General features: G+C 42.8%; 1 protein-coding gene and 1 pseudogene across 1 annotated transcript; one reads left to right on the plus strand and one right to left on the minus strand.

Moving 5' to 3' along the window:
• The first annotated feature begins 1,825 nt into the window (after positions 1-1,825).
• On the plus strand, positions 1,826-3,280 carry LOC122644796 (annotated as a pseudogene).
• A 6,387-nt stretch (positions 3,281-9,667) lies between these two features.
• LOC122646553 (probable alpha,alpha-trehalose-phosphate synthase [UDP-forming] 9) lies at positions 9,668-12,907 on the minus strand. Its single transcript, XM_043840124.1, has 3 exons — positions 10,506-12,907; positions 10,118-10,391; positions 9,668-10,022 (listed from the first exon to the last, which is right to left on the minus strand). The coding sequence occupies exons 1-3, from the start codon at positions 12,515-12,517 to the stop codon at positions 9,702-9,704; spliced, it is 2,607 nt and encodes an 868-aa protein (XP_043696059.1). The 5' UTR covers positions 12,518-12,907; the 3' UTR covers positions 9,668-9,701.
• Between the last annotated feature and the right edge of the window lie 7,785 nt (positions 12,908-20,692).

Raw genomic sequence — 20,692 nt, forward strand, 5'->3', positions numbered from 1 at the left:
AACTCCAAAAACAGCCATACAAAGGAGATCGATTTTTTTTAGGGTTTTGCCTGAAATCAATTTCAGCAATCCTTGGTTGTAGATGATGGAATCTTCAAATCAGCAATCACCATTAGTGTAGGCAGGGATAAAACACTCCGTTAATATTGAAAGGAGTGGTTTTAACTCATAGCAAAAGCAGTAATAGGTGGCTGCACACCACAAGGGAAAATTGTGAAAGGGAGATCAACAGAAAATTGTGGGAGGGACTTCTAATCTGATTATAAAAGCTCTGATACCATGTTAGAACATCAGAATCTTATAACCATACTAGAATAACCAAAGAAAGAAGAAGAGAGGAGAAGAGACACGCAAGTCTCAAAGTGTGGAAGAGAACCTGCGGCTAGAATAGAATGTTCTACCGCAGGTCTGTCCCTCTTATATTTATAATAAAAATAATATTGAGAGAAGGACAATAATGCCCTTACAACTAAACGACACTACAAAGACTACAGAACTGATAATAAATAAAGGAAAATACCAAAATGCCCCTAATGGTAATACTTCAACACTCAAAAAGGTTTTTCGGTTGTTTTTTTTGCCCAGTTTGATTTTATAAAACAGAAAAACAGACTGGACGTACCAAACGGTAGATTCCATTTTTCTATGCCAATAGCATAGAAAACACCAAAAACGTTCTTTCGAAGTGTTACCAAATGGGCTCTTATTGTCAGCTACTTTGGGTTGTTACCCTATTGGTTTGTAATATATCCAAGTGCAGTTTTACCCCCTTCAGTATTTGGGATGGAACGTACTGATTCGTAAGACATTCACCTGTTGTGCCATCATTTTTGTTTGTGTATTTTTTGGGTTTCCTTTTACTGTCCAAAAGAATGAGATTAGCATATTGTCTGGAGCTTGGGTTTGTTCAGTTGGACTGGAAGATTTCTTCTGCCAGCCTTGTATTCTGCTTCCGTTTGTAGTATAATTTTACTTTTCTCAAGTACATGTGCTGACCAAATATAGACTTGGACAACGTAAATGTGTCATCTAAAAGTTCCATTTTACTTTAGTTTGGAGTAGTTGAACCTTTCCCCGATTGTTCACAGTCCTTTTAACAAACGATGCCTGCTCAACATGTGAAAATAGGAAGAAGCTGTTTGGCTCCTTGAGATGCATTTGCTTACTTTTCCACCTGATTGTTTGCATTTGGCATACCGAAGTTGTGCTTGGATCTTTCCTATTCAATTGGATACCCAAGATATGTCCTTTTATATCTTTCTTGTGATGGCTATGACCTTACTTTAGTATTGGATGATCAATCATAATATTTATCTCAAGTTCACTGCATGTGCAGCATACGTGCATGTCTCATATGGGGATGACTTCTCCTTTTCTTTTTTGTTGGTAGAGAGAGATACTTTATAACGACTGGAGAAGAGAAATATTAGATAAGTACATATTGGTCCTAGTTGATCTGGCCTTAATAGCCAAATCATTAGCCAGCTGAACAAAATCCCTATTCTGTTTAATAATACATATATCAGGGAATACAGTCAAAAGATTTTTAATGTCCCACAAAATAGTAAAAATTTCCCATGACCATTGCATTGTGTTGAGAGCGAGCCACTAGATCAAATTACTGCAGTCAGTCCAGATGTTGAGTGTAGGGCCATGTTCTTCTCGAAGCTGCTGAAGGCTGATTAGAAGTCCTTGCGCTTCTGTTTCCTGAGCTGACCCTGGACGACCTAAACCAGCACAAGCACACAAAAAGTGTTTGTTAATAAAAATGACTACTGCCCATCCTACATCTCCAGTTTCTTGAATGCAACTTCCGTCACACATTATGGTTACTGATTCAGCAGGGACACGGTTAAGTATATCAGTGGTAGTTAAGGGGGTATGAAGGGGATTGGGTATGTGGATGAAATCGGGTATGGGGGTATAGTATTGCTTGAGATCAGTAATCCAGTGAGAGATATTTTTAATGGAGTTGGGATTTGGATTGGACTGTTCCACCCAATAGAGATTCCTTTCTAACCACAAGAAATAGGATGTGATAGAGAAGATGGGAAGAATCAATTAAACTTGTTTCCTTAATTGCTAATTTAACCTGTTTATTTCCTGTATGCAGGTCCCCTTTTTCTCATAGATGGACGACCAATTACTAGATGCCATATGTGAGCGCCTTGTATCTTCCCTAAGTACTGAAGGCACTTACATTGTTCGTGAAGGTGACCCTGTAAGTGAGATGCTCTTTATAATCCGGGGAAAACTGGAAAGCTCTACCACCAATGGGGGGAGAACAGGGTTCTTTAATTCGAAGACTTTAAGACCCGGCAATTTTTGTGGAGAGGAGTTGCTTGCATGGGCTTTGCTTCCAAAATCCACTGTTAACTTGCCTACTTCCACAAGGACAGTCAAAGCCCTTACTGAAGTGGAAGCTTTTGCCTTGCAAGCAGAAGATCTCAAGTTTGTAGCCAACCAGTTTAGGAGATTACACAGTAAGAAGTTGCAGCACACTTTCCTCTTTTACTCTCACCATTGGAGGACATGGGCAGCTTGCTTCATACAGGCTGCTTGGCGTCAATTCAAAAGGAGGAAGATGGGAAAGGATCTCTACATGCAGGAGTCCTCGTCTTTCTCATATTTATCAGATGCGCAAGCATTTGTTGAGACAGGACAAGAGGGAGAAGGCTCTACTGCTGCTTTGGAGAGTCCATCTAAGACAGTACCAAACCTTGCTGTAACAATATTGGCTTTAAGGTTTGCTGCAAACATGAGGAGGGGAGGTCAGAAAATCAAAGGTGTTGAGATTCCCATACGGAAGCCTGAAGATCCCGACTTCTTTACCGAAGTTGATGATGATTAACTTACTCTGCAAATGGTAAAATTCCAACCATAGAAATAGATGTCCAGGATGAATCTCATTTGAGCTCCCCACCCCCTTTCCCCCCAACTCCCCAATTGAAAACCACCTAGGGGAAAAAGAAAGATGTTAGGGAAATGGAAGCCTGTTCTGCCTTTGGGTTTGCAGATGCTAATATATGTAATGCTTCATGAGTGACTCCTTTAATTAGGGCTGTACAATTTGCCTGTGTATCCATCTTACTACAGAGGTTAGAACTTCAAACTCTGGCCATAAAATCTATTATTTCATCAAGTAAGATGGATACACGGGTACCACTTCATTGAGATGTTGGCATAATACTTATGAATGCCTATACTCTATTGTACTCATATTTCTATTTTTTTTTTCATTTTTCACAGGTCATATAGTTTTAATAAAATTTATTTCCTTGTACTAATTTATAGCAAGTCAAGTTTGTAAAAATATTGAAGCTTGTGGCTTTAAATTGCCTATGATAGCAAGTCTACATTAGAACATTTGCTTACCCTCTTAGTGGATTTGGAGCATGATCCCTTATTGTGTTTTACGTATTGCAGAGGAACTAATACTCATAAATAATATTTTTAAGGAATATATCTCATAATAAATAATATTTTTAAGGAAATATGTTTGAAGTTTCCCATAAAAAAAGGGGGGCGGGAGCATAGGATGGTGATATCAATATGGATGTAATATAATTCTGGAGTGAGGATTCAGGCTTTTGCTCGAATTTAAATGAGTTCATGGAATACAACCATGTCTCACTTTTTAGACCTCTTAACAAACGAATGGAAGTTATCCGGAAAATGCATGCACCAAAATTTGATTATTGATCTTTTTTGTTTTTTGGTTAAGAAGTGAACTTATTTATTAAGGCGAGTCCAACGCATGGAATCTGAGGTACATAAATCCGAAATTCATGGAGTGGAAGATGGCCACATTGTCTCACATACTAAAAACAAAGCCTTCCTAGTGAGAGAGTCAGCCACGTTAATCTCTCTTGGAATGTAATGAAATGAAGAAGCATTCAACAAGAGCTTGAATATCTTGAACTATGTTGGTGTTTACACCTAGATTTTGCTCAACCCCTTCAAGGCCGAACGGAAGTACTCGGCCATATTGGGACTCGACCAAGGGGCTATGACCGGGACACCATTGCGCCTTCTGGTCAAGGTTGGATTCATCAGCCAAGAAGCGGTAGGTTAGCATCAACGACGGTTTTTCAGCAATTAAGACATGGGTGATACACTAACTTGAACGTGGTTGGGATTGTGGCTAACAAGTAATGAGACCGTTCTCACAGTTACCTCTACCATATAAATAAACAGGAGAAGCGAAAGAAGAAGATCAATCAAACACATCAAACCTGCATTTACTTATCTTTACTTTCTTGCACTGTTTTACTTTTCCTTCACAATGGTGTGAACTTAAGGTTTTATTTTTTGTTGCTTTATGCACTCTTATGCTTTGCACTGTAGACTGTTCACTTCGAGTGATTTAAAGTGCAGTTACAATCTATTTCCAGTTCTCTTTGTTCTGCTGTCTTTGAGAAGTCCTCGGATTGCCGGAGCGCGAATAGAGCTCAAGATTGGTGTGACGCAATAGGGTGTTCTATCTTCATTCCGGCCATACTTGTTGGTCGAGAGAATCTAACACAAAAATTTTGGCATATCCGGTGGGACACTCGACAGCAATGGTGGATACCAGAGCCAGTCTATGTAACAAAGATAGCGAAACCGATAAATTTGATGGTGGAAATGCTGATCAATTGGTCGAACAGGGAGAGGAATAGCTGGACAATGTTGTTACCCCTTATGTGGTTGTGCTGCTGTAGGGGAGGCCCGTACGACCGCCGAAACGCAAGGGTACCTACAAACCGGAATGGAGGACATGAAAGCAAGTGTTGCTTCCATGGCTCAAGTCTATAACGGCACCCAGGCTCGTTTTGAAGAATTGATCTTGATGTTTCTGGCCCAACAACGATCGTTGCAGGCCAGCCAATTTCGTATAGGCCAGACCTCGGTGGTACAGATGGCTAGTACGGCAGGGGCCAAAAACGGTTTGCCATCTGCTCAGACTGGGTATCCTGGCACCTATAGTCAAGCCGGTTGTGCTACTTCGTCCAGCCAGCCAGTACGTTCAATGATGCAGCAAGGATCACACCTTAGAAGAATGGAGTCCCTATATCGGCAGTGCAAGTTGGGAATCCAACTGTGCCGGTCACCATGTCAAGTCCCATAACAAGCCCCCAAGCTGCGGGAGGAGAGTGTGTTGGGCATGCAAATTCAAGTTCTTACCAAAGGCCGGCAGTACCTAGGATTAACCTGCCAAAGCTTGAATGGTCGTATGTCGGCCATTTCCCACCATCCCCCAATGAGGGGCAAGCAGAAGTCCAACAAAGATAGCCGTTTGTTTCAGATCAAGCAAATCAGTTACTTGTAAACCAAGTAGATTTGACCCGCTTGATCCAAGAACAGATCAACCCCTTGTTTCGGCCCATCACCCAGCCGGTGTATAAAAAGCCATACCCCGAGCATTATAACCAGTTGGACTTTGGACACAATCTGAAAATTTCAGAGTTCACCAAGTTCTCTGGAGAGGACAACATGTCCACTGTCGAACACATAGCAAGGTTTGTTGTCCAATGTGAAAACCTCGGGGCTAACAAAGTCATGAAGCTTAGGTAGTCCCCAAACTCAATGACCGGATCGGCATTCACTTGCTACATTAACTTATCGGCCGATTCTTCCAAACTTGGTGCGAGATGGAAGACCAATTCCACGCTCAATTTTACCGGACTGAACCTACGGTCACAATAGCAGACTTGACACGCATGTGCCAATTGCCTAACGAGTCAGTCGCCAAGTTTGTGAATAGGTTCAAGCTGGCACGATATAAGTGCCCAATCGTTTTGCAAGAGCCAGAGTACGCTAAAATGGCTCTGGGAGGGTTTTCCTTTGAACTGTAAAAGCGCTTCGCTGGACAGGAATTTCTAGACCTCGGCCAACTCATGGCCCAAGCAATTAGCTATGAGTTACTCCTCAGAGAAGAGGAAGACTGAAGAGCCTCGTCTCTATGGACTTATTACAAACAGCCGGCTTTGGCGATTTTAGGGGCTGCTAATCCCAGTTCTGTCAACCTTTCGGATTTTGAGGCCGATGAAGAATGTGAGGTTAGCATTGTCGAAATCGTTTCGGGAAAACCTTATGTGTGCAACGCTCTATCTCCGATTGGTGAACGGATGAGTCCCAGCCCACTGCCAAAGCCGACTCCAGCCAGGAATTCAGATAGTAGGACTAGGTATTCCTATGACATATTCAAGGCTGAATCAATCTTCGATCACCTCCTCAAAGACAAATAAATAGCTGTCCGAGGGACATCATATACCTTCGATCGAAGAGATCAAGGGCAAAAGGTATTGTGAATGGCACAATTTGTTTACCCATAACACTAATGGATGTATTGTTCTTCGAATGGCATTGCAGAAAGCTATTGATGACGGACGCTTGAAGTTTCCGGACAAGGGAAAAGGCCGAGAACCCTTTTCCGCCAGTCAACATGGTAGATGCAAACCTGTCAAACTTGCGCTTGCTTAAGAGGAAGGAACCGGCTAGTCACGCTAAAGCATCTCCAACACTTGGCCAAAGAGAAGAAAAAAGGGGTGGACTTTGAAGCCATTGAGCAACTGCCAAACCAACAGTTGTGATCGGGGGTTTGTGTGCATTGTAAGAAGCTATTTGAAAATAACCTCAAGCAGAGGCCAACGCCCCCTCGTTGGATGATCAACCAGGTGGTACAGAAGCGAAGTTTGCACAGGCTTCAGGGCCTGCAAGGCAAGTCAGACCGAGGCATCATGCTCCTGGATTTGATCCAAATCGGTCAGGTGAACCTCAACGACAACCAAGGGCGAGGTTGGAAAGGCAGTTCGTGGAGAAACTAGCCAACAGATGAGTAAGGAAGCTGTTGTTACGACCTTCGATTAAAGACTGGTAGCAAGACCGTCAGCCTTAGCACCAGCATGATTGTAGTCTGCTGTTACAACGATCGAGAAAGGGCTATCATCGGCTGGAGGTCTTGCATCTGTGAGGCTCTAGGTAATGATCAATCCCTGTATTGTTCTGTTATTGAATGACATCTCCCATCGATACCTTGATCTTGTTTTCGCTTCCGCTGGATTACACTTTGATTGCTAACACAAGAGAGGAAGGGCCGTGGTTAACATGGGAAGTGAGGTTGTTGGATAAGTTATTGGTGAGTGTGTATTAGCATTCCACGTGGAGGAGGAAAGATGGAGTTAGAGAAAAATCCGATAGATGTGGAAGGAGAGTGGCTAAGAGGGAGGATATATATGGGTTTTGGAGTAGGGTAGGGATATCCACGTTGGAAAAATCCATAGTTACGTGATTATTTAGAGTGGGCGGATGAGGATGGGTGCCGGGGTTTGATGGTGTTTGAATATGGTAGGAGTCATGGGGTAGGACATAACTGCCAAAGGAGTGGGATGCATGGACGTCTTCACGGTTTTTGTCAAGACTAGCTGACCTGGAGGCACGTGTATAGTCAAACTAGATGGGTTGTGAGATGCACCATAACCGTCACTAGTGTCGGAGGAGTTACGGGAATATGGAGAAGTTCCATTCAGAGATGGTAGCGTCGTGATTGCCATACTATCAGTAGGATGCACAGGTTGAATCGTAGCATTGTTGTTGGAGGTCACCCCATCGATGATAAAACTAGCGACGGCATTCTCTCCAGTTGTCGCGGGTCAGGCGTCATTCCACGTAGATTAGGGCCAAACCGATAAATTGAAAATTGCAAACATGACGATGCATCATTACAACCATTGTACTGTGCGATAAGAAACCTCCCCATCGAAGAGAGAAACACAACACTTCACCTCATGATCCATATGACCACAAAAATAGTAGAAGTTTGGCAAATGTTCATATTTAACCAGCACTATTGTCTCCAAACCCGACCCCCTTTTCACCTTGATAACATTTTTGAGTTTCCTGGTGATGTTGATGACAACCAGACAAGAGAGATATTGAACTCGTGCACCGTCTCCTTGGAATAACATGACCTGAAGAGGAGAAGCTAGCTTAGTCCCTAACTGAGAGGCCAACTCAAGAGTAAATAGTTGACGTGAAACATCATGTAGCTAAATCCAAAACTAGCAACTGGGTATGACGGAAGTCCTAGTCTTTAGATGACTTCCATTTCTCCAAAACGATCAAGTTACCCCCAACTAACCACGGTCCTTCTATCAAGATTTTAGCCATATCCAGGAGATGTCGAAATTGAAACAGAAAACGATCACCATGCAGAGGAACAACTTCAGGTTCCATGCCTTTAGGAGTCCATCCGTCACTGCTTGATGACGGTATGGCTTGCAGACAATAATTTGCCCTATCAGACAGAACTCCCATTTGTGGTCAAGTTCTTTCTCAGCCTCTTCACTAACCACAAAGGGATCATCCTCATCATCCGACACTAGGGCTGGGGGAGAATTAGGGTGTTCAAGCTGTGGAGTGGAAGAGGGGAGAGACGAGGCACTGGGTAAATGGTTATGGGACTGAAAATTTTTGCAAAGGTACTACAGTCGGGGGGTGTTTTGATGAAGAGTTCATTGTAAGGGGCATCCATAGTGTTAAGGCAATGCAAAAGAGATTAGCTCAGCAACAGAACTAGAGAAAGAGAACACAGATTACACTAAAGTGGTAAAACACACGCACAGGGCAGGAGCGAAGAGAGACTTCTTGATTATCGTCTTATTCTCAAAAGCTTTTAACACAATGGTTAAAAAAATATTCAAAATAATTTGAAAGTGACATACCATTATGTTCTAAACTTATCATTGTTTCACATGTTTTTGAACAAGTATGAAAGTATGAAATGATACAAATTCACCCTATACAAAGAAGTGTTTTATATTAAACATGGAAAAATAATAAAACTACAATTTCATTTTCACCGACTTGCACCAAGATTTTAAAAAAGAAAAAAATGATCCAGTGCACAAGGCTTACCCACCTACTTAGCAGAAGAGGCTGTTTCTAACTTTTGAAGCCTGGTTGCAATAGCACAACTGAACCGTTACAGCAAGATTTAACCATTATAAATTCAAAATGCCAGATCATAGAAAAGTATGAGTAGTTTGAAAAATCTTATATCCCTACATTTGACCATTATAAATTCAAAATGCCAGGTCACAGAAAAATATGAGTGGTTTGAAAAATCTTATATCCCTATACAGATCTAGATGCTTGCATTTTATTTTGATTGCATAATCTTGTTTTGCTTTGTCCTCTGCCTACAGATTTCTTTTCTTTAGGGAAGGGGTGGTGAAGGGTTGAATCCACTACTTCCATTGGTGGGAGAGTAATAAGAATTCAAAAATTGTAATTGTAATGAAAGAAGAAAAAGAATATAAAAGAAGACCAGATGGTTAGATATTATCTATAGTTGCCAACTCTGGAGTCATGATGTCACACGTCTGCTCAATCCTCTGTTTTACCTTCGGTTGAAGACATACCACAAATCTCGACAAGAAGAACAGAGCTTATGGCTCAAAGATTCTATCTCAAATAAGGGTATTTGAGAGGTCAACCTCTATCCAACATTGCTGTTCTTCAATTCCAGTATTGGGTTTCAAATGACCTGTTCATCATGTATGCTTATCTGTACAAAGGAGGCAGCTATTGAAACTTTGTTAATTGATCAGACCAATTCCTTTACTTCCAACAGAGAAGTCAGTCTGTAGACTTCTGTTTTGAACTTTGAAGCCCATCCCTCATCTTGAAACAACAGATGATACCAAATCCATCACAATTCAAAGAGACCCTTCAAAGGACACCTGAAAATGTGCAGACTTTGGTGGCTGCACTGCTGCTGTGGCAAGACCTTGAAGCAGCTTGATGACATCAACAGTATCATCGAGGTAGTATTTTGCCTTACTCGGCTTCTGACCGACAGTGCAGGCAAACACTTCGGCAATGGCAGGCAAGGATGGATTTGAGACAGATCTCGCAATGCTCTCGAACATGTCTTCATCTGACCGATCATCTCCTATGCACAGCACGAAATCTGGTGGCTTCGTCTGACTCAACATTGTTGATATAAGGTTCTCAACAACTATACCCTTGCTTACACCCTGCAATTATCAGAGAGGAGCTTTCATTATAATTATTCATTAAAAATCAATATTTTCACTTTGTGGGCAAGGAGATGGAGGTTACTAATGCTTACCTGAGGTTTCACTTCTACAATATGTTGACCTCTTTTAACGACAACAGGCTCATTTGCAAGCACACTCTCCAGGTGATCGAGCAGCTCCTTTGCTTGGCAAGAACCAAAATCAGGGTCAGCTTCTTGATGGTGCCAGACCAGTGCACTGTCCTTATGCTCAATATAAGATCCATCGGTTGTCTCCGTGTAGGGTTCCATCACAGGCTCAGCAATCTTTTTCCAATCAAAATCTGTGACTAATAAAGGAGACTCCCATTCAGAATCCCTACTCCATCTACAACAAGAGAAACAGAAAACTTTCTGGGGTCACAAAAGAAAAACATGCAAGCGAAGTTAAGTTATTAGACCTTATCTACTCTCCTCAAAAGAAAAGAAATTTAGCAGTTACCTAGTGAAGTAGCCATGCTCAGCAGCAATACCCAGCTTCTCACAGGGAGAAAACCATTTGCTTAGAGAATCCTTTCCTCTGCCACTCACAATGAAGACAATATTCTTTGGATCACAGCATAAGCTATTCAAGACTGAAATGACTTCATTGCTAGGAGTCTTGTCAATAGATGCTTGTGGCATCATGGTGCCATCATAGTCCAAAAGGATCACTCGGCTATTTGTCCTCTTATATGCAGAGACAATGTGCTCAACCGAAAGCTTCCTGAAATTAGGGCCCAAAGCAACCACCCTGAAGCCCAAACCAAACCCAATGCCCCAACACCTCCTGAGGAAATGCTCTCTGCAAGCTCTCTCTAAGTCTTGATCGAAACTCCGAGCCCAATAGCCAACATCATGAGAGCTAATATACTTATAGTGTTTCTCATGCCGCATATGCTTTTCAGCCTCTGGCAGGGTGATTGCCAAATTCATGGCTTCAGAGACCGCACTAATATTCCATGGATTGACCCGAATGGCACCACTAAGGGAGGGCGAGCATCCAATGAACTCAGACACGACAATAATGCTCTTCCTTGGGGTGTTTGATCCATCAATACCCAAAGCCTTGTCCAAAACATGGCTACCTTGTCTGCAAACGGTGTACTTGTAAGGGACCAAATTCATTCCATCCCTTACAGCATTCACCACACAACATTCAGAAATAGCATAATATGCAGCCTTCTCAAGTGTAGGAACAGGACCATTGATGAAGACAATCGGCTCATACCCGGGTATTCCATACTTCTCATTGATTGATTTTGCAATGAGATGTGTCTCATCTTGAACTTCCTCAACATCCTTACCCTGAGTCCTCGCAGGATTCGCAATCTGAACCAAAACCACCTTCTCTTTCAGTTCAGGGTGCTGTTCTAGGAGCTGCCCCATTGCAAGAAACTTAAAACTAATACCCTTGAACATATCCATATCATCCACACCCAACATTACAATCTTCCCTTCAAATCGTTCTTTCAGCTCTCGAGCCTTCTCGGCAGTCTCTGAGAGTGACAGAACAGACTCAAGCTGACCCATGTGTATCCCAACTGGTAAAATCTTAATGCTCACAGTACGGCCATAATACTCGAGCCCAATGTAACCCCTCTTAGATTCATAATCTAGACCCAACATCCTACTACAGCAGGACAAGAAATGCCTTGCATAATCAAACGTATGGAAACCTATAAGATCAGAATTCAGTAAAGCCCGAAGGATCTCATCCCTCACAGGCAAAGTTCTATATATCTCTGAAGAGGGAAAAGGGCTGTGAAGGAAAAACCCAAGCTTTACTCGGTGGAAGCGTTTCCTCAAGAAGGTGGGCAACACCATCAGATGATAATCATGAATCCACACATAATCCTCATCTGGGTTTATCACTTCCATTACTTTGTCCGCAAAAATCTTGTTGGCAGATACATAGGCCTGCCACAGAACCCGATCAAAACGAGCTCCATGACTAGGCGATATAGGCAACATGTAATGGAACAGAGGCCATAAGTGCTGCTTACAGAAGCCATGATAGAACTTATTCTGAATATCGGGAGGCAAAAAGGTAGGGACGCACCGAAACTTGTCGAGAAGCAACTGGGCTACCTCGTCTTGCTCTGAAACATCGATCTCAACCTTCAAGCAACCAACATAAACAACTTCGACATCAGGCGAGAACCCATCTTTGAGCTGCAACACAAGCGCGTCCTTGTCCCATTCAAAAGACCATTTTTTTCTCTCCGAATCACGCTGAGCTTTCAAGGGAAGCTGATTTGCAACAATAATCCTCCGTTCCTGCGAAACAGAGGAGACTACATCCGAACCCCCGCAATCACTGAGACCCTCATCGTCATAATCGTCGTCAAAATCAGAGATTATCCCAGGAACTGTCATAACCCTTGGAAGCCGGTTCATTTTTCTGCCGATATTGGGGAAATCCTCCCGGGAAGAGACCAAATTCAACAAATTCGCGCACGATCTAGAGAACATCTCTTTCTTTTCCTTCCAAAAAACACAGAACTAGACCCAAAAGACCAACTTTCTGACCAAAATGAAATCTGGGTAGTCTAGGTTTTTTAGGGTTTGAGAATTTCGTGGGTGTCTTATAAACGGGTATTACAGATAAGAAGCGAAACTTCCATGGGCCAAAGAAGAATCAGAATCATCAGACAAGGATAGAAACCCATAAAAAAACCGTTCTATGGGCAGAGGAGACCAAAAGAAGAACAGAACCTGATCAACAAGGAAAGTTTATTTTATGTGCCAATTTAACGAAAGGACGCCATCATCATCAATGCAAGTCCTCGCTCATCTACTATATCTGTTACCGATTCTTCTGATCTTTCTATACATCCAGACCTGCTTTTCTTGATCTTTTCTTTCTCTGCTCTGTCTCTCTCTCTTTCTTATCTGAGGTAACATCGTAAATTCAAGGAAAACCTAAGCTGGTTTAGTCACCCGTCACCGGTAATAACCCGTCTCACATTTCTGGAATGACGAATTGTCCTCGGCAACGATTAAATGCAATGAAAGCACGGAGTGGGGGTGGTTTGGTAATTTGAAGGAGATGAACATCGTCAAAAATTGTAGAAGTGGACACGTGTCGGGATTGGTAACTACAGCTGTAGATGCCGCGCCGGTCAAGCGCCTGGATAAACTCCAGCTGGCACATAAGGGATAACGATTGTATATATTTACTTTCCTCTCCGAGACGCTGTTTCCTTCTTTATTTTCAGAGACAATTAAAATAGAATAGAATGACAAAAATTACTTCCACCAAAAAAAAAAAAAAAAAAGAAAGAAAGAAAGATAAAAAATAAAAAATTACAGTGGCGTGTGGAGTATAGACACGTGTCAGTTTTGGATCGTAATCTCGCATTCTCGGTCGGCGGGAGTGGTTGGTCCAGTTCGTGGCACTTGAGTTAAAGAGAGACACGTTACATTGGACGTTGGGTGCCACGTAGGATTAATTCGGCAGATAAGATGACGTGGACCGCATGCAATGGAGTCACGTGGGAACCCAGGGAGAGAAATAAGAAAAAAAAACTAAAGAATTTGGATACCGTTAGGTACATAGTTATCCAAACATCCCTAGTTGGGGCCACGTAGTGACGTGCGACGAAAGGGCTGTGCAAAGGCGCACTGGGACCCACTTTATCCATAGAATTTTATTTTTATATTTTCATAGGGGTTCTATCGGAGGAGGTATTTTCCAATATATACGTGCCACGTGGAGCCCACCCCACCTAAGGTTGTTCTTTCTGGTTTAGCTCCATGCGGGGATTCATGAATGCACACGTCTTCTCCTGTTTCGTTATTTCTTCAAAGTACTTGTACGTGCGATACAAGCAATAACAGTAACATTTGACGCGTTTCTAATTAAAAGCAATATATCTATCTACCTGTTGCACAGAGAATAATGTCCGTGGAGAGATCCCCAAACATTGCAACTCTCGAGCTAGTCTGGGCTACAAAAGATTATGAAAAACGAAGACTATTATGTAAGGTTGCTTGATTTCATTATCGATCAAAGAAAGAATTACATGGGTGCAAGGACCCCGATTTATACAGGTTCATTCCCAATTCCTTTCCTATGATACTTCTTGGATCCGCCAGAGGGCTTTTCTTTCTGGTAAGGTGGTCCCCGTATGCTCGGATTAGGAAACCCTTGCAAGAAGGGGGATTCTCCCCTCGGATCTCGGGATTTTCCATCTTCTTGCACGTGAATTACGGTTATCAGCTTTTACCCACTTGGAAGTTCTCAACTGACTTTGCTGACGTGTCTAGTCCTGCAAAACTGCCTCGTCCGTAGCCCTCGCTTTTTTGGCCGAAAGCCGGTTACTTGTAACCCAAGTCGGTCCACGTGTCAAGCAGGGATTGGATAGATAAAACGTGGTGTATCATTTGCCCCCTACTCCGCTTACCTAGAGTGAGGTATGGGGAGAATTATCCGATCATCACGCGCAGAGACACCTTGGCTTGTATGCTCGGTCATTTGCAGTCTTTGCCTGTTTATTATGTTCTGATGATGATCAGTTTTAATACTTGGCGAAGCCGGGTACCGAATAAGATCCATTTTCCTTTTTGTATTTCTCATTTGGGACTACTTCACTCCTGGGACTGTTTTATAATTGCACCGCCATTCGCCGCTGTTCACACGTGGGTCTAAAATATCTTTCGGATTTTACGCCTTTTGAGGAAAATTGAGGGGATGTCATAAAGTTCAAATTAAAATTTTTGGCTTTCCCGGTATTTTCCTTGTCGAGATAACTTACCTCATTCTCGAAACACGTGCTTTGTTCCATCTTTTCTTTACATCTCGACCGTCCAAACAAAATTGTTGGTTGGATTAAGAACCTTGGTTCTTTTCCCCTAAGGTATAAAGTGTTCTAACTTTCCGTGGCTTTTCTTCTTCTTCCTCTTTGAGTTTCCTTGCTTGAAGATCTCTCGACTTCCTGACTTCACTCGACTTTCTGACTTCACTTCATCTCTGAAGGTATCCCGCTCTGTGTCTCTTCTTTCTCCAACTGCATCTCTCTTGCTCAAGTAAGTTCCTTTCCCTTTACTTCTTCAGTTGATCTTTTTCTCCTCTCTCTTTTTTTCCTTTTATTTTTAGAGATGACAAAATCTGAGAAAACCCTGGTTCCTGAGCCCAATCGAGAGGTAGATTCCCTGTTAAAGAGGCTGAGGAGTTGTATTATAGGGAAGGTGTGAGAAGAACCAGGGGGTTCCTCCTAGCCATCTATGGAGGGTGCCATGGTTGCTAGGGCTTCTGTATTAGTCCAGTGGAGTACATCTAGTGCTTCCGTCGGTACTTCCAACCGTGCCTCTCCCAAGAAACCCTCGGCTCCTCGGGGGAAAAAGGCTTTTCGTATCCGCCAAGCCCAACTTGATCCTACCATAAGGAAAGGGGTAGATGAGATTCCTTCAGCATTGTCGGTGTTTGACCCCGTGGAGATCTGAGAAGTTTATTCCATCCCGGAGTCTGTTGACCTTAGGATCGCCTCTCCCGAGGATAGGTTGAATACTGAGCATCCTAACGAGGTTGGCCTCATCTTAGATTCTTTTGAGGTCAGGCTCCATTATCCTCTTCCTATATTCGTTTCTTATCTCCTTATGCATTACGGGGTTGCTCCTAGCCAATTGGTTTCGAACTGTTGGAGATGTGTCGGAGCCTTCATCGTTAGGTGCACCCGGTTAGGCAAACATCCCTCTCCAGCTCTGTTCATTAGGTGTTTCTTATTGAATTCAAATAGTGGTCATCTCGGGTGGTATTACTTTCGTCAGCATGACATTCCTATTATGGGTAGAATCCCCATCTCCGTACATGGTTGGAAGCAGAGATTCTTTTGGGCTTTGTATGTGGGACCCAAGTTTCCTAATTCATGGGGTTATCCGAGCACCTCTGCTCGAAACAGGATCCTCATCCTTGATGCCGAGACCTATCCACTTTGGAAATGATGGTGAGCAATCAGGCACCTGTGGAACTGGACACTATTGATGCTCTAGACATGTTCGAGTTGGAGAGGGGTGAGCGCCCCTGAAATTCGTCTCCTTTTACTGTCTTCTTCTTGTTGGTTTTTATGTTGTGCTAACCCTTTCTTTAATGTTCGGTGTAGTGGAGTTTGATTTGAGTTCTCTTACCAATTTCATGGAGACAGAGGATCTCTAGGTTACCAGGGATATAATCCTTTCCCCTTTGGACAAGAAGAAGAAAAGAAAGGAAGCTCCAACCAAACAGAAGAAGGATCTTCCCAGAAAATAACCCAAGAAGAATGTCCTCCCCCTGCCTTCTGGGGGTCACAAGAATCAGAATCAACACTCGAGCAAGAAGAAAGTACCTTCCTCCTCTGACCATACTGCATGGGAGCAAGACTCTCACACAGTCTTTGAGGATGCCCCCTTATTGGAAGTTGCTGGGAAAGATAAGGGCAAGGAGAAGGTGAGCTTGGATTTGTTTGTCCCCAAGTGGTTGGTTCGTATTGACCAGAAGGTGATTAGGGATGCTGTGTCTGCCGAGCATCTAGCGCTAACTTGCATTCCTCCAGTTGATCGGGACTTACTCTCGGATATGGATGATGATACGGTAAAGAATACCCCCCTTGTGGAGGTTTACGAGGTAACACTTTCTCTTATTAGAGATATTGGGGCTTTTAGGTGATTATTGTTGACTTTCCCCTATTCCAGGCTTTGGCTTTCGCTTTTAGGTTGGTGGAGCATAAGAGAAAGATTGCCTCAGTGTATAGCCAACTGGAGAAGGAGTGTAGGGAGATGAAGTGAACCTGCCTTGATAGGAACGACCAGATCCATATTCTGGCTACAGAGGTGAAAGAATTGATGGAGGGAAAGAATGTCATGGAGAAGGCTCATGCTGAGGCGGATGGAAACCTTGCTACCGCCGAGGAACGAGTGGAGGCTCTCCTTCTATCCAATAAGAGGACTGAAGAAGAACTAAGTAAGAAGGATTAGTTGGTTAAGAACCAGAAAAAGGAGATTGTAAGCATGAAGTCCAAATTGGAGGACTCTAGTGCTAAGGCAGTGGAGGCTTATCTCAGCTCGGATGCCAACCCCAGGGAGCATCTGAAGGCAGCCTCAAAGATTTATCTGTAAGTGTCCCACTCTATCTGGGAGCAAGTGAAGGAGAAGCAGCTTGATTTTGATTTTGATAGCATACCCGAGGTGCAATAATGCTTCCCCGGTTGAAGTCGGAGGCCTATGTCCCTACTTCAACTAGGGATCAATTGGTGATCCCACTGTCGCATCCTCCTTCTATGACTCCCCAAGTGACTAGTACCGAGGTTGGGGGCTCTACTTCGACAGTGGTGGTTGAGGAGACCGAGACTAAAGCTACTGAACAAACCAAGGCGGTAGAGAAAATTCTCGAGCAAGGTACCGAGCAGGGCACCAACCTGGTAGATGGGAGCTCATCGTTGTTAACCTCCGATGAAGCAGTGCCTACTTTGGATGCTTAGGATCCGAAGGACTCCACTTTAGTTTAGCTCTTTTCCTTTCTGTTTCTAGCTTTTTGTGCATGTTCTTTTGTTTAATCTACAAGTGTAATTTGCCTCATATGCTTTTAATGAAGAACAATTATTTTTTGGCCTTGTTATCCTATGCTCGTCTTCAGTTTCATATCATCCGATCATGACCTTTGCGTTTTGCCTATAGGGTTATTTTTCCTTGCCTGGTATCATACAATCTGGTGCTGTAGAGCGAAAGAAGGAGTTCTAGGCTCGGATAGCGATGTATGCGAATGTAAATGCTACCCTACGGAGGCTCAACTCTCGCCTTGAGAATGAACTAGACTACAACAAGTCACTTGAAAGTTGGGAGAAAGATTTTCTAGAAAGATTGAATTTCGCTCGAGATATTGTAGATAACATTGCTGACTATCTCTGGGTGGAAAAGTATGCATGGAAAACCTCACCATCGAATATCTTGTGAGATCGGCGGTCTTCCAACGCTTCTGTGAAGATAAGGCTCTAGAAGGTGCCCAGCGCCTATATGATAAGGTAAGGAAAGCCGCCCCCCACTTTAAGTGGGCAAAGTTCAAGTTGGGCTTTGATCCCAGAATTCCCGTGCAGGAGATGAGGTTGGACCCCACTTTTGTCTCGGTGCCTTTCTTTCCCCCACCTAAGCATGTTCCAGGACCATTGCCCCCTAATCCCCCACGTCTCAAGCGTCTGTACTTGTAACTGACTCATTGTATCTGGCCTGGCAATAATAACTGGCATGTTTTATTTATGGAATTTTTATCCCTTTTGATGCTTAATACTTGTCTGGCTCATAATACTTAATACTTCGCCTTAGCTAGGTGGAAATCATTTCTTCTTGTGGTGTTCGTCTTTATTTTTGGTGAAAGTTGCCTTTATGGTTAGGAGATCTTTTTTAGATGATCCTGTTTGTAATTTTCAATGCCGGACATTTATTGCTTGCGCCTTTCTTAACGCTTTGCTTACTGAACCATTAATGGGACTTATGTAGAAGCTGAACTGTCGTCTCCCCACTCGAACCCTTTCGACGCTTCATTTACTGCGTCATTAATGGGACTTAAGTAGAAGCTAGACCGTCGCCTCCCTTTTCGAACCCTTTCGTAGTTTTTGAAAATTGTAGGTGCAATAGGGGCTTGCCGCGTGGATCTCAACAATTATTCCCCTTAAATCCGTGTATCTCCTTTTGGGGTTCCCTTTTGATCTGGGCCATCGGTTCCTCCTTAAATAGTACTCCTTCCCTCCTCTTTCCTTACCATTCTATGCTTTTTTCGTTTGGAGGGAAGCCATGGACCTCTTCTGTTGGTGTTTGTCCTGCACTTCCCTTGAAGCACTCTTACTTCATTGGTGTTTCGACTGCCATTGCCTCTATAGCTACACCGGATGCCTATCTTTGGATGTTGATTCTCTGCTATGTGAAGTTGTTTTTGGCTCTGATCTTCAATCGACATTGGCCCTTACAACTTCGATTCTCAATCGACACATAGTGTTTTTTGGTGTTCCAAGCTATTGGGCTACCTTTCTATATGGTGTGCCCTTACCAATGCATAGTAGAGTCATGTTATCACAGAGAGGATGGGAGTTTTGAGGGAGCTATTTCCTGCCTTCCCTAAACTCCTCAAAGATTGAGGACTGAAGATTTTGAACAAGCAGTGTGCTGGAGGACCTAAACTGGCCTCTTCCTTATCGTCTTCAACCTCCTTATTTCTTGTTGGGTTAGGGGCCGCCCATGGGATTCATTCCGTCTTTAGAGGAGCTCAAAGATGGTGGTATGGTAATTCCCATTTGGCGAAGCAATCCTGCAAGGCTTCTCAGGAACGCTTTGGGCCACGGTGTATTGCATCATAAATGTCAGGGTTGATCTTAATCGGCCTGACATTCATGTTATAGCTACACTTGTCTCTCGCTTCTTGGCCCCTACTCCCCTTATCCTCCAGATCTCCTCTCTGGCGAGTCAAATCGGTGCTCTTCGTGTTTGTGGTTTAGGCGCACCTCGCTCTTGTTTCATTTTCGTTGCATAAGAGAACCGTTAATCTATAGTCGACCACGCTCTATATTTTATACATCTTATTGTAAAAATAATCATGTATTTGTTGTACAACTTGGTATTTGTCAATAAAAAACTTCTTGTTACTTGACTTGTCGCTTCTATTTTTCTTTTGCTTTGGTTCCTTTTGTCGTAACTTCTTGGCGTGGTCTACCAATTATATCATCCATACTAGTGATACACATTTGTTAACTTTGAAGCTCCACCGTGGTGTAACTTGCAATTTGTGATTGGAAAGTCACTTATTGTTTGTGGAATGCCACTATGGTGCAACTCACCATTATGGCCGGATGACCATAGATTATTTTTGTGGAATGCCACTATGGTGCAACTCACCATTATGGTCGGATGATCACGATTTATTTTTTTGGAACGCTACTATGGTGCAACTCACCATTATGGTTGGATGACCATGGATTAATTTTGTGGAACGCCACTATGGTGCAACTCACCATTATGGTCGGATAACCATAGATTATTTTTGTGGAACGCTACTATGGTGCAAGTCACCATTATGGTCGGATGATCATGATTTATTTTTGTAGAACGTCACTATAGTGCAACTCACCCTTATGGTCGGATGACCATGGATTATTTTTGTGGAACGCCACTATGGTGCAACTCACCATTATGGTCGGATGATCATGGATTATTTTTGTAGAACACCACTATGGTGCAACTCACCATTATGGTCGAATGATCATGGATTATTTTTGTGGAACGCCACTATGGTGTAACTCACCATTATCGTTGGATGACCATGATTTATTTTTGTGGAACGTCACTATGGTGCAACTCACCATTATGGTTGGATGACCATGAATTATTTTTGTGGAACGCCACTATAGTGCAACTCACCATTATAGTCGGATGACCATGGATTATTTTGCACATCAAAAATAATATCATGTAAGGTTTGCTAAAAATGAATCATTGCTCCTTAAAAATGACGAACAAATATAGATACGTTTATTGATTATAGTAATACAAGCATGTGGTAATATGAGCATTTTGAAACAATCCCAAGTTGATCTAAAACAAATGAGGACTGACCTTTATTGATAGAATTTTCTCAAATTTTCTGAATTCGGAGACCGTGGTATGGGTATCCCCTCCAAAGTTTCCAAA

The sequence above is a fragment of the Telopea speciosissima genome, chromosome 11 (assembly GCF_018873765.1).
Source record: "Telopea speciosissima isolate NSW1024214 ecotype Mountain lineage chromosome 11, Tspe_v1, whole genome shotgun sequence".
NCBI classification, from domain to species: Eukaryota; Viridiplantae; Streptophyta; class Magnoliopsida; order Proteales; family Proteaceae; genus Telopea; species Telopea speciosissima.

Excerpts from the sequence above, each read along its gene's own strand:
- LOC122646553 (XM_043840124.1), bottom strand. The coding sequence starts at position 12,517 with ATGTTCTCTAGATCGTGCGCGAATTTGTTGAATTTGGTCTCTTCCCGG. Across the intron at positions 10,392-10,505 it reads GAGCATGGCTACTTCACTAG|ATGGAGTAGGGATTCTGAAT; the intron begins GTAACTGCTAAA and ends CTCTTGTTGTAG. Across the intron at positions 10,023-10,117 it reads TTGTAGAAGTGAAACCTCAG|GGTGTAAGCAAGGGTATAGT; the intron begins GTAAGCATTAGT and ends TGATAATTGCAG.